At 55.2% G+C, this 23,490-nt stretch overlaps 1 protein-coding gene across 1 annotated transcript; it reads left to right on the top strand.

Annotated features, from left to right (window-relative positions):
• The first annotated feature begins 332 nt into the window (after positions 1-332).
• Positions 333-20,552, top strand: NREP (neuronal regeneration related protein). Its single transcript, XM_058677618.1, has 3 exons — positions 333-731; positions 14,393-14,470; positions 18,887-20,552. Exons 1-3 carry the CDS (start codon positions 636-638, stop codon positions 19,001-19,003), a joined length of 291 nt encoding a protein of 96 aa, XP_058533601.1. The 5' UTR covers positions 333-635; the 3' UTR covers positions 19,004-20,552.
• Positions 20,553-23,490: the final 2,938 nt, after the last annotated feature.

The following is a 23,490-nucleotide window of genomic DNA, read 5'->3' on the forward strand; positions in this document are numbered from 1 at the left end:
AAAAGTGCCCGTCCATGTGGGCCCCTTTTGCTGGCTCCTTTCTGGGCGGAGCAGTTGGGATAGGAGGTGATCAACACCCCCACCTCACCCCACCCTTGTCACAGGCGTCCTGCCTCAGAAAAGGTAACATTTTAAACATAGGCAAGTTTTTTTATTTTTCAGCCTGAAATGGCCAAAGCACTTTCCTCTCCAGCAATCCCGAATTAAAACAATCAGGGTTTCCCAGGGCAGGGGGCGGAGAAGGGGAGGGAGGCGACAGCAGAGCGCGTCCACGCGCCTCAAGCCCGTGTTCCCGCCCCGAGCGCGCGCCCTGCTGCCTCCGCCGGCTCCCTGCGAGCCCCAGGGGTGAGCCTGTGGCCCGTGGCCGCTGGGCTCTTTGTGTGGCTGTGCGCTGCACCGAGTCCAGGGCAGGCACATAAAAGGGAAGCGGCCGCCGCCCGTCGCCGTCCTGGTTCCCTCAGATGCCCCCAGCCGCGGGTTTATGATTACAGCGCGGCCCGCGCCGCCCTCCCCACCACGGCCTTATTTGTCTGGGGAGCGGCCGCACGTCGGGGCGGGGAGAGGGCGGGGGCCAGTGCGGGCCCCGCCGAGTCAGCAGTCTGGGCCACGCGCTGGCGCCGCGCCCGCCCGGCAGAATGAGCTCATTGCGCGTCAGCCCCCGCCGGCCCTCGGCCCGCGCCCGCGGCTCAGGTGGCGGCGCGGCGCGGTGCGAGCGCGAGCGGGCTTTGTCTGTAAGTACCCGCGCCCGGTCCCCACCGCGGCGCCTTCCCACCGGTGCCGGCGCGCTGCAGCTCGTGAGCCCGCGCAGCCAATCCCTGCTGGCGTGTAGTTCCCTGCCGTGCGCATGCTGGGGTCCTGGGGTCTGGAGGAGCCGGGGACCCTTTGGAGAGGGGTGGGGCGCGCTCGCCCACTGGCACCTTGTGTCTTTGTGATCAGCGTGCCTGCGTGAGCCTCCCGCGCCCTCTCCCAGGGCGCAGAGGGGATTTGTCCTGGCGGCTGCTTGGGCCACTCATTGTGTCCCCTGAGTGTTTTCAGGAAGCGCTTGCCCTTGGTGTGGGAGCACACTCGGACACAGCAGTCTGTCCCCCGGCCCCGGCCCCGGAGGTGGTGTTCCAGTTTGCATGCGTGCACAAGCGCGCGCGCGCGTGTGTGTGTGTGTGTGTGTGTGCGCGCGCGCGCGTGTGTAGTAACCTTGCCGGGGAACTCCGGAGAGATGTTCTGCAACTTGCGGTCGCTCCATTCATGCTGCAGCTGTCCTAACTCGAGTTGGCCCAGGAGCTTTGGGTAATGCAAGCGGCTCACTTGGTAAGGGGAAATGGGCTTACTTGGTAAGGGAAAGGAGCCCTCAGGTCTCCGCCCTTGCTCCGGGAGGAGCTTTTGTTGTTTTGTTTTTGTTTTTGTTTTGTTTTGTTTTTGATCGTGGAGGCTTATGTAATGCAGTACCGTTTCCAAAAATACCCGCCCTGAGCCGTTGCGCTGCACAGTGAAGGACCCTGGTCGCGCCGCGGATGCATGGCCACGGTCAGTCTGCGAACAAAGAGCTGCCCAGAACGCAGGCTATTTTTATCTCCGGACGCTACTTTGCAGCAACTGAACCTTGTGAATTCGTGCAATTTAAAGAGGAACCAGGCGCTCAGAATAGTCCGGGACTGCACGCCCATAGCCCGGGGATTCCTTTGTCCCGGTTTAAACCCGCAGGACACCCCTCCACGCACGGGGGTGGGGAAGGAGGCTCCTGGAGCAGCCGCAGTGGTGGGGAAGCTGTTTGTTCCCTGGGCTCACCTGGGCCCCTGGAGGCGATCACTTGTTTGCAGACTCTGGGAAGGCACACTGGCCTGCTGACCTGTGGCCAGGTTCTGTCTACTGTTTTTTGCAGGTCTGTCTCCCGGGACTGAGGACTCCACGCCGGGAAGCCCACGCGTAATAAGATGGTTGAGATGGTAAGAATGGGTCATGGGAGAAAGTCCTCAGTGGCTTGTGGCGTCCCCATCCCATAGAAGGAGCAGCCAGCTGACCTTTGGAAGGTTCTGTCTGCAGCCTCCTGCGGCTCCCAGGTCCACGGACCTGCAGACTTGGTCTTTGGGAACAAGAGAAACTGCTCGTCCTTGAAGCAGGGGTGATGTGGGGCATGGATAGGACAATAGCTCTTGTGTTGCGATGGCCAGATTGGAGCCAGTGGTGACGCGCGTGTGTGTGTGTGTGTGTGGCAGCATTGCAGGGGTCTGCTGGGTGGGAAGGCTGGGCCCTACTCCTTTGTAGGTGATTTGTAACTTCCTTTAGGAGGGGCTGCCAGTCTGCTCCTGGTGGGAGTTGTGATCTGTGGAGAAGGCAGCTGAAGGCTTGCTGGCCTGGTAAAGGGGCTGCAAGCAGGTGTATATTCAGTCTGTGGAACGCATTCTCCTGGGAAGGAGGGGTGCATGCGGAAAGAATGGGGCTGGCATTAAACTTCAGACCCCAGGACGGAATGTCCCAGCTGCGGGCGTGCAAACAATTCCACACACTTGTCTGCCACTCAGAAGGTGTGATTTCCAAATTCACTGTGAGATGGTGTGTCTCCCTGCCCCCTTTCAGATGAGGGTGGAATTTAATGAATCAAAGTTGAATATGAAACATGTGATGTTTTCTTTGAGAGCAGCCTGGTTACAAGCTTGCAGGGTGGGAAGAACAAAGCAGAGACAAGGAAATGCGTCCAGCCTTACTCTGTGAACCAGCAAGCTTTCGCATTTAGCTATGGCCACCTCCCTCTGTCCTTCCAACAAGTGGCTGTCGAAACACCCAGGAAGGTACTCCTGGCTCAAGCCTAGTTGGTGAACAGTCGGTCCAAGTAAAATTCAGTTTGTTGGAGGGTCTTGTGTGAATGGTCCCTGACCTCATGTGGAGCCCATGACCAGCTGTTGTCCCAGCGTCACAGAGTGGTATGGAGAGGTCTGTGCTGCCTATTCAGTTGGTCACTGTGTGCCTCTACCGACCCGACATCCTGTTTGCTAGCTTAGCCATGCTGTGTGGCTATGGGTAGACCGGCTGTGCTGGCCATGTCTGGTGACCACTGACCCTGTCCAAAGCAGCCTCGAGAAGAATCGTCACATTTTGTATAGTGAGTGGAGCAAGGTCTGTGGAGAGCAAGCCCCTGTGATCACTTCATCAAGATGTCAGCCTTCTTGCAGGCTTGTTGCCAGCAGTAAAGCCACCAGCAGGGACTGCCTGTCCGGCTGTGTCCTCCTGGAGAGCCAGTGTGCTGCTGCCCCTCCCATGTACCACGGTTTATAAAATGTCCATTAGTTTGTTTTTCAAAGAACCAACATTAGAGGTGCCTCCTGCCTCTTTCTCCGTGTGAGCAAAGTTAATTTTCTTTCCATGCTTAAAACAGGGAGTCCTTTGCAGATCTCTGTGCCTGGCTCCAGGACAACAGAAATGATGGCCACGGACAGTCAGCTAACTTGTGGCCACCTCCAGACATGTTAGCGCAGCGGCCCTCCTGGAGGCCTGTGCTCCCAGGGACATGATGACAAGTGTGAGAGTCAGGCTCCAGTGACCCCGGTGCTTACTCCGGGGCTCAGTCATGGCCAGCCTGGGCATCAGGGAAAGGCATTTGTCGGGATGCACCAGAACTGGACCAGGGATTTCCCCCTTCCCTGCCTGCCGGGCCCCACTGCTGTCCTATGGCCACGCGCAGCAGTCCTCGAATGCCTTTCGTGTTATCCGATGGTGCACACCCCCCAGTGGCCTCCTGGAGCCCAGCCCGGGTGCCGAGCACAGATTGCAGAGTGCTGTCAGGAGCTGCTTGCCAAAGGGCCTTGCTGCGCCTTCGTTAATGGGAGGATCCTGGAGGGCCACGCACCTCACCTCACCGGTTAGTTAGGCGTGGTGCCACGAGGCAGCAGAGATCATCACCAGCTCTTTGTTTGGCTTCCTCACTACATTTTCATTTCCAGGACTGTATTTTTTGTTCATTTTTATTTTTTTTTAATATCATTTACAAAGTTGAGAGGGATGTATGCCTATGTGGGCCTCAGGTTAGAGTTAGGAGGACTGAGGTATAGAATAAGGTGGAACTATTTTAATCTTTTATTTTTTCTTCTGTGTCTGCAGCAGGTGGGGGGCTGCTTCTTGCTGTCAAACTACACGAGCACCTGGGGCTGGGGAATGGCCATTGGATGTGGTCTTAGAAGCCCTGATGCGGGGAAGAGTGTCCCAAGGGTGTGAGCGATTTTGATAGTTCTGAGATGTTGTTAGCTTAGCACCAGGGTTGGGGAAATCTTTCCAAGGTCTGTTGGTTGACAAAGTCGACCTTGGTGTGTCCACAGACCCAGGAACATGCTGCAAAGCTTGTCCAGAACAATTGTCCAACCTTTTCTGCTTTCTCTCCTTTTTGAGATAGTTGATGTCCCCTGCTGGCCTAGATGAGCTGGCTGTCATGTCTCGTGTGTGTTTGGACATGTTGTCCACTGCACAGGCATCAGCAATTCAGGAGGCCCAGTCCTGTTACATGCACTCCAAGGTCAGACCGCACATCGTGTCCAGCAGTCGAGTGGGGGAGCCTCCCAAGAAACCTTGCCTGGGGTGATCTCAGACTTGACTCTCTGAGTCCACGAGCTAGTGCAGTGTCAGGTTCGGTCTGTCACCTGCAGCTCCATCTCTCGTGCCCAGCCAGCCCCACACAGACCCAGTCCCCACAAAGACCAGCAGGAGCCACGGCCTAGTTGGAGCAACCCACAATTACCCCCACCAGTCTCATCCTGAGCCCCAGTTTCTGCACATGCCAACCTCTGCTGCAGCCTAGCCCAGCCCACATCCCATCCAGCTCTCATGCACACCCATGGGTGCTGAGGATTAGCTAAGCATGACCCGTCCCTAGACCCTGCCCACCCATGTGCTGATGGGTGCCACGGCCTTATCCAGGACTATATTCAGGGCCTGGGTGTTCAGTTAGATGTGTTATGGGAATGTACTTGTGCCTTAGATCTATCTGTGTGAAAGAAATATTTCAGAAGCATTGGGTGGTCCTTTGAAAAGAAGTTATTTATCCCAGTGCCTGGCCAAGTGCTGATCTTCCACACGACTGCTCCATCATGGTACATGACATGCCATGGGCTTATGGCCATGTGAGCAAGAGTTACTGGGTCGTGAGAGGTCCCAGGGAAGGGGGAGCAGTGCTGTTCCATTTTCACAGAGACCCTGGAGCTGGTGCTGCACTGTTTGACATGATGAGTTGACTCCGTTGTGTATTCATGGAGCCCTGTTTTCTGTGCCGCCTGAGCTGCATTCATGGGCTCGCCAGGAGGCCTTTCAAACATATCTTCATTAGCAGAAGGCTTCATTGGTTCAAGAAGGGACAGAGACCAGGGAGGGCTAAGGTCCTGACGGCATCTTGTGCAGGGATGCTCTGAAGGTGACTTTCTATGGGCATGTCCTCTCTGTCCCCAGGCATTCCCACGTCCAGGAAGGGGGAGTGATGGGAACCGTTTGGGGATTGGGGTGGTCAATCTCGGCATGACACCAGTCCCAGCTTCGCCTCACAGACAGGAACAGCTTTCTGAGCAGGAATCAAACACCATGAGCCACTGTCCTCATCTGAGCTGTTCCGTGTAGATCAGATCACCACAAATACACCAAAGAAACTCATCCTGGCATTCCATTCTGACTTAAGTGTCTCAGAAATGGGAAAGCACACCTTTAAACAGGAATACTGTGACCAGAGGACGAACATGAAAAGTGTAAGTGTTCAACTTCCCATCATCAGAAGAACTGGGATGGTGATAGGACGCACTGGGCCCATGGGGGCGCCACCACAGCCCCATGGCTGCCTGGATGGGAAGTCTTGGAAGGCCTGAGTAGAATGGAGGATTGAGACAAGGAGCTGAGTGATTTGCTATTTAAATGACTCAGTTCCTCTGGTTGTTTCTCATAAACCCATAGTGCTGCTGCAATGAGGGGTCACAAGGATCTGCCTGAGTTGTTGGGATGATCCCGGGGTGCCACTGGAAGATGGACTCAAGAACCCTTTCCATAGGAGAGTGCAGCCCACGTGCTGGGGCTGTATCATCTTGATTGATTGAAATAGATTACAAGATTCTAGTTTAAGACTTTCTCCACTTGAAATTGGAAAAACAGTTGACCATATATCTCGTCCCTTGTCTGTAGGAATTCTGACTGCTAAGAATACCGTGGGCTGGGTCTTAATTTGTCTGGAAGGGGTGTTTCTAGACATATTTTGCACTTGGGGAAAGCCTAGAACACAAGTAACTATCATGAAGGGAATCTTGCCACATGGTGTGCCCAGGCTGGGGACGCCTTGTGCAGGCAGGGGATGTCGATCCGATGGCGTGGGCTGCAAGGTCTCCCCTGGAGGCGACGAGCTGGGCCTGCCTGGGAATCTCAGTGAGACCTTCGTGGTCAGCTCAGCTCCCAGCATTCTTTATACCTCCTCCGGCTTCATGCTTCCGAGAAGGCATATTTCTTTCACCTACTGTGTTTAAACCTTTGTAAGTGTAGTTTCAGTGGCTGTAGCAGACCTGCAGGAACCCTGGGAGCTGACTCTGGCTACCATGAACACATCTTCCAGAAGGGACTACGCCCCTGTGGTCACAGGCATGACAGTTGCTCTCTGATGTCCAGGCCTGGAATCCTCAGCGCCCCAGCAGCTCAGCCCATGGGACCTACAGTCCAGGAAGCGAGCTGACCTCACTCTGGTCACAGATTGGCCAGCACATGGAAGTCGAGGGTGTTATGGACTTGGTGTGGGAGGTCCCTATAGACACGGCTCTTTTTGGCAGCATCTTGAGCAAAGTGGGTCCTAAGGGAGTGCAGAAAGGGTGTTGTGGAGTTTGGAAACAGCTCTGGGTCGGGGTCCCCGTGGCACCCACACCCTGGCCATGGAGCATCTGTGTCCGGGTTATTAGGTGCTGCTCCCACAGCTGTCGGGCTGGAGCAGTGGTCACGGCAGATGCACTTCAGTCCCTTGAGGTGATGGGATCTTACCTTCTTAGGGTCTCCAACCTCAGCTTTTTGGTCTTCGAAGTTTGTGAGTGTCCAGCTGGAGGTGTCTGCTTCAGTGTCCATCCCTCCTTTCATGGGCCAAGGTTGTAAACACAGCACGCATCCAAGGAGGAGACGTATGACCGCGAGGCTGGGGACAGGAAGGCCTTGTGCGCCCCATAGAGTTGAAATTGGCACCCAGAGCCATTTATTGGAAAGGAAACGGCAATGGCTAAGTAGTTGTTGCCACTGAAAATATGGAGCCGAAGCTTGTCAGTAGGTAATTCAAGCAAGAAGGAGAGTCACTGTGCCCTTCCCCCTCTCCCGGCCTGCACCTCTGTACCCGCTCAGTGCTGGCTTGCTCCTGTCCTCCACCCTTTTTCTGGGACTGGCCACAGCCCTCCTGGCTGCCCAGGGCTTGATGCCATTCCTGCACTACCATCCAGCACCTACAAGAGTCCTCCTGTTGAAAACCACCTATTTGAACAGGGAGATGCAGTAGTGAGAACAGAGAAAACCTGGAGTCGGTGTGGGGCAGCTCAGCCATGTCAAGGCAGTGCCTCTGAGCAGAGGGGCCTTGCAGGAACCCCCTAAAGTTCTGTTCCCCATCCTTGGCTGCATCACCCTGTCAAAGTCCCCAGAAGGTGCAGTGAGCCCTCACTCTGGGGATGCATTCCTGTGCCTGGCAGGCTCTGGGCCCTCATTCTGGGGACCGTTCCTGTGCCCGGCAGGCTCTGGACCCTCGCTCTGCCTGTGCCCGGCAGGCTCTCGACCCTCGCTCTGGGGACCGTTCCTGTGCCTGGCAGGCTCTGGGCCCTCACTCTGGGCACCGTTCCTGTGCCCAACAGGCTCTAGACCCTCGCTCTGGGCACTGTTCCTGTGCCCGGCAGGCTCTAGACCCTCGCTCTGGGGACCGTTCCTGTGCCTGGCGGGCTCTAGACCCTCGCTCTGGGCACCGTTCCTGTGCCCGGCAGGCTCTGGACCCTCATTCTGGGGACCGTTCCTGTGCCCGGCAGGCTCTGGACCCTCGCTCTGGGGACCGTTCCTGTGCCCGGCAGGCTCTGGGCCCTCATTCTGGGGACCATTCCTGTGCCTGGCAGGCTCTAGCCCCTCACTCTGGGGATGGTTCCTGTGCCCAGATTCTGTATGCCTCATGCTGTTAGGAAGGAAGGAGGGTGTAGAAACCTGCACCCCCAGGGAGCCTCTCTATTTAGGAGAAGGAGTCAGAGATTGGAAAGGCGCCTCTGTTAGCTGCATGTCCCCTTCCTGAACACACTCCCTGGGTTTTGGCGGCTTTATTTTTTAAAATCCTTTGGAGTGAAAACAATGTGTGTTTCTGTCTCACACTGCTGGGGTGTTCTCCTTGGGCCAGTGTTCATCCCACAGGATTGCCGAGCCATCCATGCTTGGTGGAGAGTGTGCACTAACCTGTCCCCTTACTATGGATCAAAAACTGCTCAGCTCTTCTGGGGCGTTACCATCTTCGTGACTCAGTCCTCAACTCCCAGAGCCTGGCTGGCCTTGCACCAAGCCCTGCGTCTCTGGTTCTTGCTACCCAAAGCATGCTGGGTCAGGACAGGTGCCCTGGCCACTCCTTGTTTGGTCACTCCTTGGGAACAGAGCCTCGGGCTGTGCCCATGCTGTTCTCAGGGTCTGGGAGTCAAGTGCCCATATCTCCCCATTTAGCCCTCATTAGGCCTATTTATTTTTTTATGAGAACGATTCTAGAAACCCTTTATTTTATCATAGGAGGCTGACTGTACTGTTGCTATGAATTCCAAGAAAATCGGTTCAGTTTGTTTTGTAACGTCATGAGAACAAGTCATCCAGTAAAGAGTGTGACTTCTTAGTCCCGTGGTATGGACACAACCCCAGGGAGACCTGGCTTTCAACTGGTCCCAGCCTTTATCTGGAGCCTGTGGTACTGGCTGCTCATGCTGCTGCCCGTCTGCGCAGCTGCCAGGATTCCTAATTCACTCATGGAACATTGCACGTGGAGCGTTTTTCCTGCTGCATTTACCGTGCTGTGTCACGTGCCTGCCACTTCTCTGGTCTGATGAGGGTTTGCCTCTTTCAGTCTGTTTGGGTCACTTTGCATCTTGTGCAGGGTGTGCTTTGTGTATCTGTGTATTGCCGGTTATGTCTCTCTTTTCTCAGCAAGGCAGGTCATTTAAAAATTGGATGAGAATCTTGAAGCTGAGGGTGACTGATGGAGGAGCGAGACGCGAGGGAGGTGGCCCAGTGGCCAACCTTTCCTCACCCCGTGGAGGGGAGCAGCTTGCCAGTTTGTGGGTCAGTCACAGGAGAGCAGTTTGGTTTCTCAGTGCGTGTGCTCAACAGTTCCTCCCAGCAAAGCTGAACAGAGAGGCAATGCTGAAAACGGGTCACCAGGAGGGTGGATCCCCAGTCAGGGTGAGCAAGAGTCCACATCGGTCTCCCCTCGGCACCTGCAACCATGCAGGTGCACTGCCGGGCAGATGCCTCCACTGCCAGTTTCCTTTCAGCCACATACCAGAAACACAGGTAGCAGAGCCACCACTGCTCTGAGAAAGTAACTTTTTAAAAAAGATTTATCTATTTTTATTTGAAAGGAACATTTACAGAGAGGAGAGACAGAGAAATATCTTCCATCTGCTGATTCACTCTGCAAGTGGTTACAACAGCTAGAGCTGAGCCAATCAGAAACCAGGAGCCTCCTCCAGGTCTGTCATGTAGGTGCAGGATCCCAAGACTTTGAGCTGTCCTCTACTGCTTTTCCAGGTCATAAGTAGGGAGGTGAATGGGAAATGGAACAGCCGGGACACGAACTGGCATCCATATGGGGACCCCAGCACTTGGAGGTGGGGGATTAGCCAGTTGAGCCATCATGCTGGCGCAGAAGTGACTCTTGAGTGCAGTATGAGAAATCCATTCGAATCATCCCTTGACTAGGGCCCAGGAGGAGGTGCCCAGCACGCCCTAGGGGTCTCGTGGTGACCCTGCGAATGGCCCTGGGGAAGCAGCATACAACTGTGGACAGCCTACTCTCTGTCTTGCTTTTCCTGTGTCCTGGCCTTGTGGCCCCAGGCGGGCTCCCTCAGTCAGTGTGGGTTTTCTTGTCTGTACGTGGTGGGGGTGAGGACAGTGAGCACTTGGGTGCATGCCCTGGGAGCACAAGCAGGGGCCAGCTCTTCACAGTGTTGGTTCATTTCATTCCTGCTGCAACACCTTAGTGATTTGTTGAGTGTCCTGGAAAACATGCCCCAAACCTGGAAGACAGAGCAATGCACTGCAGTGGACTCAGGCTACCGAGTGCATGGGCCTCAAGTCCATGACCCCTTGCTTCTGGACATGTGATGGGGTGTGTGCAGGGTAGTGGCCCTCTGCTGGTTTTCCTGCAGGGCCGAGTAGGGGAAGGCCAGCTGGTCCCCTGTGGACAGGAGTGTTCACTCCCTGCTCTACAGGGAGACATGAATCCATCACAGCCACTCCTCTGGCCATGTGACCCGCTCTCCCTCTGCACCCAGTGGTGTGCTCCTGTGCCCTAGGCTGTTGAAGTGGCACTGTGTTATCTGTTGCTAAATGCTCAGACGAGGAGAGCTGGCAGCGGGAGCACCTCTGCTTCTCCCAGAATGAGCACTTCAGGAAAAGTGGTAGACTAGAAAGCTCCATGTTGTGCGTGTCCATCTCCTTGTCCGCCGAGAAATGCCTGTGCCTGCTGTACACCAACTCTTCTACCCCCAGAGTGTGACTCAAGACGTCAGTGAAAGAAATATATGATTGCCACCCCCCACACACACATGCTCTTGGTGACACTTTGTCACACGATTTTAATGACTAGCCGGCAGGAAAGAGAAGCAGCATTGCTGTCAGCGAGGCAACCTAGTGTTTGTGGGTAGGTCCAGGCACAGCTGGCAGGGGCAGGGCTGCCTGCCCTCCAGCAACCACAGAGGGCACCTGCCCAGGCGTTGGCCTGCGCTCACTGTGCTGGGGACAGGGCGTGGCTTCCCTGCCGTGGCTGTGCAGGAAGCTCCCGACACAGTGAGCTTTCACACGGTTTCTTGTTTTCTTTTTGAAGGGCCTTTTTCAAGGCAGGAAAAATATTAGAAGATGCACTTTCCTCAGTTCTTGGTGACAAATGAGAGCCACTTTATGTAACGGAGTCAGGTGGACCGAGCTCAACCTCAGATGTGTTAAGGAAATATTTCCTCTGGCTGCACTCCAGGAAGGTTAAAGAATCTATACATGTATTTGAGGGGGTCATGGGGATGGAGGCTTGGAAAAGACCCCTGCTGGGCCTGAGTATCTGAAGGACTGTCTCAGGCAGCTGTGGCCAAGCGGAACAGGGCAGACGCCCTGCATGGCCTGTCCTGCGTCCGGTGGCCTTGGGGTCGCCCATTACAGCTCTTTCTTGAGGTTTGTTTTGCAGCCCTGTCCTTGAGTTCTCCGCCCACCCCCCACTCTGGGTTTACCTTGGCCCTTTCCAGCTCTCTGCACTCTAACTCCCCTGTGAGGGTCAGGAGCCGAGGGCCTGCACGCTCCAAAGTCCAGTCCAGAGTTTGGCTCTGTTGCTGTACCAGGCTGACCTCTGTCCAGGGGAGGGTGTCTTGGCAGAGATCAGAGAATTCCTCGATCAACCTGCAACTCCCTTCTTTGGCGTCTTGGAGGCTTTAGGTGGAGGGCTTTGTGCTAAGTGCCTTCCTGCCAGAAAGGAGGCAGGAGTGACCCAGGATTTGTGCCATCTGGACATTGCAGGCTGCAGCCACCCTGCACCTGGGTGTTCTTAGAGCTGCAAGCACCCCAGGCTATCCTGTGTCTGCCTTCTAGCCATACCCAGGGAGCCCGAAAACACTCAGGTTGTGGGAAGTGGAACTCAGATAGTGTAAACCTTCAGTGGCTTGCCCCATTGCTCCCCTGGAAAGTCTTGCAGTTATTCTTAGAAATTAGACTTTTTAAAAGGTCCAGCAGCCAACAACAGAGCATGATTGTGCAACCCAATGGCCACGGAGGCTCCTCATGCCGCCAGCCAGCTGCCCTGGTAGACACTTGCACTGCCAGCTAGGCTGTCTCCTCTTCGTGCCTGCTGAGCACTCTGTCCCTAGGGCGCTGGGCCAGAAGCAGAACCAGGAATCCAGCCCAGGTGCTGTGATGTGGGTTGGAGATGTCCCCAGCGGCCTCTTCACTTCTGCCAGGTGCCCCACTCTGTCTTCCTTAGTGCGAGCACAACTGTCTTCCCTCAACTGGGGATGTGCCAGGCCATAGCAGCGTGGCAGGTGTCAAAGCTACAGAGCCACAGGGGCCGGCGAGGCTGCTGAGTCCAGTGGCCAGCGCATCCTCCGTCAGGTGCTCCTTAGCTTCTCTGTCGCTGCCTGTGACTGCCGTGGCCAGCTCCCACGGGATGCTGGCTGGCTGAGTCATTCACCCTCTGAACTGTGCCACTTTGAGTGCCCTGGGATCCCACCGTTCCCCTCCAGGAGGGAGGTGCAGGGCAGGAGAGGCAACAGAGCGCCTGTCCTTTGCCCCCCTTGGCTGTCCAGGTCAGTTGATGCTGCAGCTCACAGGCTTATAGTCTCGCCTCTCCCGTGCGGCAGCACCCTTGGAAGGGCGTCTGCAGAGTGAGGTGTGCTGTTCTCCTGAGTGAGCCGGTTAAGGAGGCAGAGCAGGCAACACGCAGACCCTGTTACCTAATCACAGACAGATTACAAAGTACACAGAATTAACTGTGCGTGTTGGACACCTGCCACTCTGTTCTGTCTTCCAAATTGCTAAGTGCTGGCACCCGTGCAAGGGCAGTGTGTATGTGTGTCAGGGGCGGGGAGTACTCCACCAAGGGTGAAGGCTCCTGTTGCCATCATGGCCCGCAGCCAACAGGCCCTGCGGACTGCCTTCAGGCCGGAGGGCTGAGACCCTGTGCTGACCACCCTTGTCCAGCTGTCTCCCCAGAGCCCTGTTAGCAGGACAGTGAAGGAGCCAGGAGAAGACAAATGCAGAGCCCTGTTAGCACAGTGAGGGAGCCAGGAGAGGACAAATGCAGAGACTGGTTGCCACCAGGCCTGAGGCACATGTGGCAGACATCAGGAGACGTGTCAGGCAGCTTGGTGGAATGAATGTTAAAAAACAAGTAGCAAATTTTGAAATGAAAAGTTTAAACAAGATTGAAAGCAACTAAGCGCTGGTTTGGTTTATCTTCTTAAGACTTTGGAAGACTGATTTCTGATTCTCCCCACCTTTCAGTTTTCTAACTTGAAGTGAAAGTTGTCAGTTATTTGTAAAGTTCATACCAAGTAATGATTTCCCGTGGGAAGATAGGCCTCTTGCTTGATAAAATGAAGTGTTACTTGTAGTGCGCTGTCCGGAGAAATGGCAGGATGGAGGGTGGGAAGGCATGAAGCCTGCTGTCCAGTGATGTGCTGTTCCCGAACCTGGACGTTTGTGACAGTGTGTCTGCCGTGAGCCGTGTCTGAATCTGGAAGGTAGTGCGTCCAGATGCGCTGCACTCGACCGCCTGAGACTGGCTTACCCGAGATTTGCTTACGGATCTGTAAGTGCGTATCTGTCACGAGGAGTCGTTCTGCTGTTACACCCCATGAGCAGGATCTGGGGGCAGCCTCAGCAGGAGCACCTGGCCAAGGGAGCCAGTGTTCGGCCACCAGGGGAGTGACCACATGTCCGGCAAGGTCCCACTGCGTGGCTGCCTGGCTATTCAGCTGCCCCAGCCTTCCCAGAGTCCAACATGGCCTCCGGGTCCCTGTCCCTTAGTTTCCGTCTGTGCACTGTGTAGCTTCCTTGCAGAATACTGTATCTCACACAAATGGCATGTGGAGGCGGGGTTCTCTTTCTCCACTTTCCAGGGACGATTTCGCAGTTTTCCTCTTGGAATACACACATTTTGTACCAAGGCCTTCCTTACAGCTGCCTGAGTCTGTGATAGGAAGCACCCTGACCCCAGGAGGCAAGGCTGGGGGTTCTGGCTACAGTCCTGCTGGCTTCCTTCTCACACTGGGGGTGGTACCTGGCTCTGTGGGCAGCTGGGGTTAAGGGGGTGTCTGTGGCCACATGGGCCCAGAGAGAGCCAGGCTGCTGCCTCCTGCTCTCTTCCATTGCATCTAACCCTTGGCCATCTAAGATGCGATCGGAGCAAGCCCTGGCATTGGCCGGAAGGATGCCGCACTGGCCTCACCAACCGTGTCCTTGTGCTCCTATGGGTTGCACCTGTGCCCGGGGTGCCTCTCGTGTGGGTTCCCACTGGGCTGCTCCTAAGCCCCGTGTGCCCACTGAGGGTTAGGGGCTCCTCTCGCTGCCCCGTGTGCCCGCTGAGGGTTAGGGGCTCCTCTCACTGCCCCGTGTGCTCTGTGTCTCCAGGGAGACGTGGAGGAGCCTGGAGATCAGCGAGAGTCCTGGTGCTGATCTGCATGTCTCTGCTTCTCTGTCTCCATAGGCCAGTCACCCAGATCCCGTAGCGTGCGTCTGCCGAGGGTCGTCTCCAAGCAGGGAGATGGAGGGGAGGCTCACGGAGGTAAGGCCCCAGCTACCGACTAGCACACACTTAGCAGCAGGTAGTTCTAAGACACTTTTTCATTTCAGCATCTGCTCTAGCATAGCCAAATAACACAGTAATCTCATTTCCGTTATATCATACTCTGTTCATCTGATACCATGATGACTTTGGGAAGAACATATTTCATATTAAAAAATTCATTAATTAATGCCCTGTTGATAAGTACATCACAGCACATCTTCCTCTGAGGCCCGCGGCATCCATTTCCTGATGCAGAATCTCACGGGTCCTAGACTTGCTCCATTCCTGGATAGGACTCAGGTGGGATCCAACCTGGAGATCCCAACCCCCCTCCCCAGACGTGCAAGAGGATGGTGGCTCTGTCTGCCAAGGCTGGGTGTCCAGCAGTGCCACCTGTGTGACAGGTTAGGAGGAACACGAGACAAAGGCTACGGTGTTTCTGTGCCCTCAAGGTTAGACCTGCAAACCCTTGGTATCAGCACGATTTCCTGGTTTGCCACCTCACCTGCTTTCCCTGCCTAAAGGCACATTACATTTTAAATGTCCACAGAAATGAAATGTTAAGCTTGGGTGTTAGATTTTAGCTGCGTTTCTGAAACAAGCCAAGCAGGCTTTAGACTCTGCCCATCAGGCCGAAGGACCCTGCTTTCCAACTCCGGCCTGCCAACTTTGCAATTAAGAAAGACAAGCAGCATCAGTGGAAAAGAAAGTTTCTATTCGGAAGTTTCCTAAGTGCCATTGGCCAGTGGTGCAGCCTGCCCTAGTCCCAGCTGGCACTTCGGCATGAAAGAAACTTGGTTACACCCAAGCCTTTCAAGAATCCCCCGTTGGCTCTTGCTGGTAGGCAGATGAGGCATTGGTTATCTGTGTGCAGAGAAAACAGCCCTGAATCCCTTTTAGTCTGGGGAGGGTTCTGAGAGTTAGCGTTGTCACCCATGGTGGGAAGACGATGGAGGCAGTGGTATGAGCTGGGCATGCCTCGAGCTTGCTGGAAGGGACTGGGAAGGAACTAACTGTTAGCACCTTCCTCCCACCTCTCCCGCCACCATCTACAGTGGCTGGTGGCCCAGGGCCAGGTGCTTCTTTCCCTGGAGCAGCCAAGGATGAGACGAGGGAAAAGTTGCAGGCTTTGTGTATATGTGTTAGCTCTTGCCTCACACGGGCATTCAGAGGTCCTCTCTAATTGTGGTGCCCCGGGGAGGTCTCCACGCCCCCTAAACTGCAGAGCCAGCCCACGTGGGGCACAGGCAGGGCTGCCCGGAGCACTCAGCGTTGAGCTCTCGCTGTAGTTCTTTCCCAGCCACTCGTGTCTGGTGTTTGGAGCAGGCACGTGTGCACATCTTCAAAATGAACCCATGCCAGTGACTGAGCCCCCATGGTATGTCTGGCGTGATCAGGAAGGAAGCTGCCCTGGGCCATGGGCTGTAGAGCCATCCAGGAATGTTGGCCTCTGGGGTCCACTCCTAACCCCAGCTTTCTGCATTGCTCCAACCCCTTGGTCCTGAAAAGCCCCTCCATGCTGAACAATGGAGGAAGACAGGGCCGCCTCTGCTGAATTCCTTGAAAGGCTGGGCTGGTGAGAACCAGGCAGCCCAGGTCACTTCCGCCATTGCAGAAGCCCAGCGCTCCCTTCATTGTGTGTGAAAGTGGGAGGAGGAGCACGGGGAAGACTCAGTCTTGCTGGGCCTCGTCCCCCCGAGGGCATCTGGGCGGCAGCCTCCTCGCCACATCAGTGCACTGGCACCACCCTGTTGTCGTTGGTGACTGGTTGGGCCCAAGCCATGCCAGGCACTCAGGACACAGATCCTGAGTGAAGTGCGTGGGTATTAGGGGACCGCAAAAGAGGAAAAGCTAACAAACTCATGAGAGCAGTCAATGGCAGCCTGAGCTGCTGGTGAGTGTGCTGCCCTCTAAGTTCTGGCCTCTGCACATGTCTTCTTGCTGTTGTTTTCCAGAGGTAGAAGGTTAGTAAGACTGACACTTCCAGTGCAGGAAGATAGACGGATGCTCATTAAATTCAAAGGGGAGATATACTTATTTGAAAGGGGGAGAGAGGGAGAGAATGAATATCTTCGTTCAGCTGATTCACTCTCCAACGAGGCTGAAGCCAGGAGCCTGGCACTTCTCTGGGTCTCCCACGTGAGTGGCAGTGGGACCTGACCCTGCTTCCTGGGCATGGTAGCAGGGAGCTGGACTGGAAGTGGAGTAGCCAGGATGAGAGCTGGTACTTCAATGCGCAGTGCTGACGTTCAGAGCTGCAGCATCGCCTGCTGTGCCACAATGCCCTTTCCTGGAGCTGCCGTCCCATGTGATCCCTGGGGACAGAGCGGTCAGGACAAGAGACACAGGGTGAGGCTAGCGGTGCTATGTGGAGCTGCTGCAGGAGGGGGTTGTGAACTCAGGCTTCCCACGACAGCTGCCAAGCGTGAGCTCTGCTATGCCCACACCTGTGTTCATGGTCCCTGGACCCTAGTGATGGGATGAGGGCTGCCTTCCCTGGGATTACCGTGGGTTTCTGTTTTGTGTGAATTTGGGAATGGCATACTTAGATTTCACAGTGGGAATTCTTCCTGACCGCTGGGAGATGCCCCAGGTTATCTGCTTGGACTCCATCCCTGTCCTTTTGGCTGTGTGGTCTCTGTTGTGTCTTGGTCCAGTGGTATTTGATGATGCTAACCCTCCAAAGTCACAGCCTGGAGACGGAAGGAAGTACACACAGAGCAAGCGCGTGTCTCAGGAAGTTTTTTCCTGCCACGTGTTCCATGGGCAGGATCTGTGTAGTCAGGAAGATTGCTTCAAGTTGATTTATCCACTGCATCTAGTTAACCCTGGGACTGCTGAACATGCTTGGCTTCAAGTTGTTGGGAAGTTCCTGGCTGATGGGTCCTTACATAGTGGTGGCTGCCACATCGCAGAGGCATTGCGCGTCTCCGTCTATACACTTGTGTCGGAAGAACCATCATGTTGGCCCTGGCAGCTGGAACAAGCAGGTCGTTAATCAGACCTGCAGAGGACACTGCTGCCCAGAAAGCAGCTGTGTGCACAGGGCGTAAACTTTGCAGATCTGGATGTGGTGTGGACAGATGGACCTCCCGGTGCTGACGGGGTCTGCCTGAGACCCCTACACCACTGGCCCCCTTCACCATGCCAGCAGAGGCATTGTGGTGGGCTTGGAATATTCTAGTCACAAGCAGGAAAGCCGTGCTCCCGGGGCTTGGGAAGAAAGCCTGAAAAAAACCCCTTCTGACCTGGCCTTCCCTTCCCAGTGTCAGCCCCTTCCCCACCCAGGCCTGCTGTCCACGCCCCTCCCTGCAGCCACCCCGAGGCCCCCAGGTCCTTCCCTTCCCAGTGTCAGCTCCTTTCCCACCCGGGCCTGCTGTCCACGCCCCTCCCTGCAGCCACCCCGAGGCCCCCAGGTCCTTCCCTTCCCAGTGTCAGCTCCTTTCCCACCCGGGCCTGCTGTCCACGCCCCTCCCTGCAGCCACCCCGAGGCCCCCAGGTCCTTCCCTTCTGTGCCCACCCTTGGTGCCACATCAGCCTCACCTTGGGTCTGCACAGACGAACTGGCACTCGCAGAGGGAGCCATAGACAGATAAGATTTACGTGTGTGTTCTTGTCATGCGCCAGAAGATAAAGCGTGGCCCAACATGCCCATCACCATCCGCTGCCTGAGATGACCCCAAGACCACCCGCTGGGCAGCACTGCCCATGTAGGCTGATACTCCCTCTGGAATTGCATCTGATGGGTGCTGGTACCAGTGCCTGTCAGCCCACAGCCCTAATAGGCACGGTTCAGGCAAGCCTGGATAAGACAGACACCATGTGTACCCCTGGACTGCTCGCATGCCAGCAGGGAGGGAGGCATGGCTTCAAAATGGTTTCTGAAGCACAACTAAGCTTGTCTTTGTATGTGTGTGTGTGTGTATCTGTGTGTCTCTTTGTATTTGTGTGTAAAAATGTGTATACCTGTGTGAATATATATGTATTTGCATGAACATGTGTGTCTATATGTATGTGTGTATATGTATGTGTCTGTGTGTGTGTCTGTATCTGTGGGTGTTTATGTATGTGTCTGTGTGTGTCTGTGTGTCTGGGTGTTTATGTATGTGTCTGTGTGTCTGTGTGTCTGGGTGTTTATGTATGTGTCTGTGTGTCTGTGTGTCTGGGTGTTTATGTATGTGTCTGTGTGTCTCTCTGTCTGGGTGTTTATGTATGTGTCTGTGTGTCTCTGTGTCTGGGTGTTTATGTATGTGTCTGTGTGTCTATCCGTGTGTGGGTGTTTATGTATGTGTCTGTGTGTCTCTCTGTCTGGGTGTTTATGTATGTGTCTGTGTGTGTCTGTGTGTCTCTCTGTGTGTGTATATGTATGTGTCTCTGTGTCTGCGGGTGTTTATGGGCCTGCCTACTCCGCAGGGAGACCTTCCCATCCCCAAGGAAGTGAACCGCAAGAAGACAGCGGAGACCTGCGCTGCCCGCCCGACTCCATCGGGCAGCCACGGACTCCACGCCCCAGGCCACCCCCGGATTTAGTCATGACGCCTCCACTTGTACAACATGGGTGTATGGGGACTGACAAAGTCATGGTATCACATATGGGATTTTTTTCTGTGTAAATCATCAAGTCTGAAAAGAAACTCTGGGACTCTGAGCCTTGCTTTAGACTTGACTGGACACGTAGGTCTCATCACACCAGTCTTCAGCCGCCCCGCCGCCAGCGGGACACTCCGAAGTTCTCACTGTGAATCCACGTTTACAGCCGTGCAGGTGGGCCACAGGCCTGGTCACTACAGCCACGTCTTCCACAGCTCACACTCCTCCGGTCACTTCGTCTTCTACTCACACACAGCTCCCGACTGCTTCCGGCAGAGGCTGAGAGTCCCCCTTTGGTTGTTTTATTTTCTTGTTGTTTTTCATTTAGCTGTTGCCCGCCACGCGCGGGCATGTGCCTGTATGTTGCGCGTGCTCCTTGGTGTGTAGAGGTAGTTGACATTCCTTTTTCCTCGTGGTAAGTGACGAGACTGCCACAGGACCCGAGACACTGATGAATGGTGCTATTTTGGACTTATCAACATGCTCCCTGGCGAGGTAGCTCTGATGGAGTTATTTTTTATTTCCGTGTTCCTTGAAGGCATTGGTCCTAATCCCGTCCTCGCTCACCCTGCTCCCATGCCCGCGGTGTCTTTCTCTCGACTGGCCTGACATTCCCCGTGTCCGCAGCGTGCTTCTCCCTTGGCGTGTGGTGGCATGAGTGCTGCCAGAGGGCAGGGGTGTTGGTGGGGTCCCCCTGGCTGGCACTCGTCCACACGCAGGCCCGAGCCGGCAGGAGCAATCATGAAACTGTACCTGGCCAACCAGAGGTCGTCCCTCCTGGAGCCTCGTCTGCCTGGCTTTAAGAAAGAAAAGCAATAATTTTACAGGCGTGTTTTGAGGTGTCTTGTGTGGGGATCTTTCCATTGGATAGGATAATTGTGGGGGATTGAGCAAAAAACAGGGGTCAGTTATTTTCTAGTAAACACCCTCTGAGAACAAAAGACCAAAGGAATATTAAATTATACCCTCCCCAAAAGTAAAGCTGGAGAAGTTATCTTCACAACGATAATCCTAATCGATGATTGATGCAAAGGCAGAGAACAGCGTTTCTCAGCAAGGTGCAGGTTTGACACCTTCGTCCTTGCTCCCAGTGAACAGAAGACACCAGAAGATCCATCTCCTAGGATGCTGTGTGTTAGCCAGTCTGCAAGCCCACCTTGCTGTTCTAGAACTGTTAGCTCTGAGCTGTCTGCTTGACTGCCAGCACCCATGACGCATGCGCTGACCTCCTCCTCCTGCACCACCACCTCCCGCTGCCCACCCTGGCCTGAGCGCCCCTGTACCCCATCCCTTAGCCTAGCTGAACCCCATGTAAATAGCGCAGGACGCCGACCCTGCCCCCATGGCGTCTGTGTGGAGTTGCGGTTGTGTGATGCCGCATTGCAGGCTTCTGTGACCGTGTGACCTTTACCGACACGCTCACGACAAGTAACCCATGTATTTTAACTACTTTAGTCGTATTATTTGTTCAATAAACATGCAAGCTGTAAGGTAACATCTGACTCGGCTGTCATTGGGGAGGCCTGCCTTGGGTCACCGTCGCTGGTTCTTGCCCTTTCTGGGGTGGGCTTGGAGCCCTGAAAATCGTGCAAGTGACCCCAAGGGCCTGCATGAAGAGTGCTGGAGTGAGCTGGTCACAGGCAGCAGGTGAGTCCCAGGGAGGAAATGCGTTCAGGTGGGCTTGCCTGGGCTTGGCATTCGCACACTGGCACATACTGAGACTAGCACTCGCTGTGTGAGGGTGTAGCCTGAATTGCTCCCTCCGCGTTGGCTCCCTGCTCACCCTGTGTCCCCGAGCGCTGGGCACCTTGCCCACAGTGGCGAGCAGTTCCCTGTCAGACTGCCGAGTGGGGTGTCTGATTTTGACGCTAGGCTCCCTTGGCCTTCCCCAGGGCCGGTCGGCAGTATCCAGTGCCAGAGTAGCTGGGCAGCTGCCCCTGCCCTTTTAACTTCAGTGAGAAGAATGGATCGATCCCTCGGCTTTCCAGCGTGTTTGAACAGGGGTCGTTGGCTCGATGGAGCGTTTTGGTTTGGGTGCTGCACGAGAAGCCCATGCTTTTGGGCCTAGTTGGTCCTTACAGCATTCCTGGCACATGGAGTCATCACGCAACTGAACTGCTCAACAAGGAAGGCAGGCCCTGCGGGGCTTCCTGATGTGTCTCCTGAATGAGCTAATTCCTCAGCCCCAGAGTGGTGTGATATAGTCGCATCAAGAAATCAAATCTGAGTTTCCAGAAAGTGTTGCTCCGGCAAAAGTGCAATGAAATTCAAACATTCCACTTCCTCTGCCCTTGTCAAGACATCGTGCGTCCGAGTGAACTGCATGAGATGGGGGATGAACAGACCCTACGGAAAGTGACCATGCTGGCCAGGTGCTTTCCAGGTCATTGCTGCAAAACCGCAAAGGCACACCTGACCAGGAACGGGATTTGAAGCCGTGTTCTCACAGAGACCTCGCTCGGGTCCTCTGGGCTGGGCACCCACATGAGTGCTGCCTGGGGTGTGGGTGTTGGCAGCAGCAGCTTGCAAAGAGATTTGTGGTGCTAGGGGCTGAGGCGGGTCTCGGCAGGTCAGAGCAAAGCCAGAGGGCTCCCCAGGGATTGGGAGACCTTCCTCCAAATGCCAAGGGCAGCAGCAGGTACTCAGTTTATAGGGTGGCATGGTCTAGAAGCCCACAGCCTGCACCTCCTGCCTTTTCCCAGAGGGAGGGGCCATGGGTACCCCAAGGCAGAGTGCACGCGGAGGGGACAGTAGCAGGAGATGTCAGCACAGTACAGCGGGTTCTCGGCTACAACTGTATCAGGTGGCCAGGTTGTCCCCCATTTTCACACTCCACACAATGCCGTGACGGGCCCCATGTCCCATGCTTGTTGTACAGTGATCCACTTGATATACAATGGCTGCCTGTGCCCTCTGAGCTGGGTGTATAGTGATCCACCCCGTGTGTAGTGGCTGCCTGTGCCCTGAGCTGGGTGTATAGTGATCCACCCCGTGTGTAGTGGCTGCCTGTGCCCCCTGAGCTGGGTGTATAGTGATCCACCCGTGTGTAGTAGCTGCCTGTGCCCCCTGAGCTGGGCGTATAGTGATCCACCCCATGTGTAGTGGCTGCCTGTGCCCCCTGAGCTGGGTGTATGGTGATCCACTCCATTTGCAAATCTTGTCTACAGAGACTTCCACCACTGTGCACAGGGGCAAGCAACAAGGTCCAACCCCAGGGGCAGAACCCACCAGCACCCATGGGCAGTGAGGACGGGCTTCCAGGAGCGAGTGTGCATGCCAGGTGACCTGGGAGGGTTGTACAGAGAGGTGATGGCCAGAGCCAGGTAGAATCCCATCTTGTGGCCCCCAGTCCCCCCAGCTGCTGCCATGCACTGAGCGAGCTGCTGGAGTTGTCGTGTCCCCAGGTAACAACGCGGGCATCCCCTTTACTTTCAGAAATGCATCTGGACTTTATGAAAGTCCAGCTTTTCAGTAACCTCATCGTTTAGCATCAGGTGCAGCTGCCATGTCTCCTTGTTCTGGTTAGGCTTGGAAGTTTGACACATTGGCATTCTGAAGGCCACTTAATAGCCAGTTAATTAAAAATTTCTAAGTTTAATGTCTATTGTTTCCCTCTGATCTGACTGTCTGATTGACAGTTTTCCAAGTACAAAAGCTCCTTTCACAGGAACACCTGGAAGACCAGTCAGTAAGAACTCTGGCTGTCCCTTCAACACACGGCCACATTGTAGCATAAGATGTGCTGCCTCCACATCCCCAGACTGAGTGGACTCAGTCCTCAGACACAGAGCCACTCACTCCATCTCCTTGCCTTCCATCCTGGGGATGACCATCTTAGAATGGGCTAAGAAGGGGAGGAGTGAAGTTTTTATCCTCCACAGGGGTGAATTCCTCACCTGAGTGCTGTGCAGTCAGCTTGGCTGGTGCTGCGGGGGGCAGGACCAGCCAATGATGAGGAGGATGCCTGGGCTCTGCAGTCCAGCACTATGGCCTGGTGCGTTGCGCCTTGTCCCCACCTGGCTGGCTGCTCCAGTGAGAGTTTCGTGACCCTGGAGTCCAGACTCCCACTGTCCTTGCCACAGCAGCAGCAGGGGTGGAGGCTCCGAGCAGCATGTGGTAGTTGTGTGTGCAGCACAAAGTTAGAATTCTGAACGAGTGTGCGGGACCCGCTGCTGCACTGCAGGGACAGGCTGGTGGTGCCGGACCCACTGCTGCACCGCAGAGGCAAGCTGGTGGCTCTCCCCACAATGTAGCACAAAGATTTGAGTCAGAAAACCAAAGCGGCAGCTCCTCTGAGCACACCTCCTGGAGGAGCTGACTTGGAATCCCTTAATGAAGAATTGGGGGTGGGGGCATCTGCCACCCACTACTCATACCAACCACTGAGCTGCACGTATGGAACCACCTGTCAACCTGTCTCAAGTCCA

Source organism: Ochotona princeps, chromosome 19 (genome assembly GCF_030435755.1).
Source record: "Ochotona princeps isolate mOchPri1 chromosome 19, mOchPri1.hap1, whole genome shotgun sequence".
Classification (NCBI taxonomy): Eukaryota; Metazoa; Chordata; class Mammalia; order Lagomorpha; family Ochotonidae; genus Ochotona; species Ochotona princeps.

Bases quoted from the DNA above. Each gene is read 5' to 3' on its own strand.
- NREP (XM_058677618.1), top strand. From the start codon at position 636: ATGAGCTCATTGCGCGTCAGCCCCCGCCGGCCCTCGGCCCGCGCCCGC. The intron at 732-14,392 runs GTAAGTACCCGC...CTGTCTCCATAG, and splicing joins AGCGCGAGCGGGCTTTGTCT to GCCAGTCACCCAGATCCCGT. The intron at 14,471-18,886 runs GTAAGGCCCCAG...CCTACTCCGCAG, and splicing joins TGGAGGGGAGGCTCACGGAG to GGAGACCTTCCCATCCCCAA.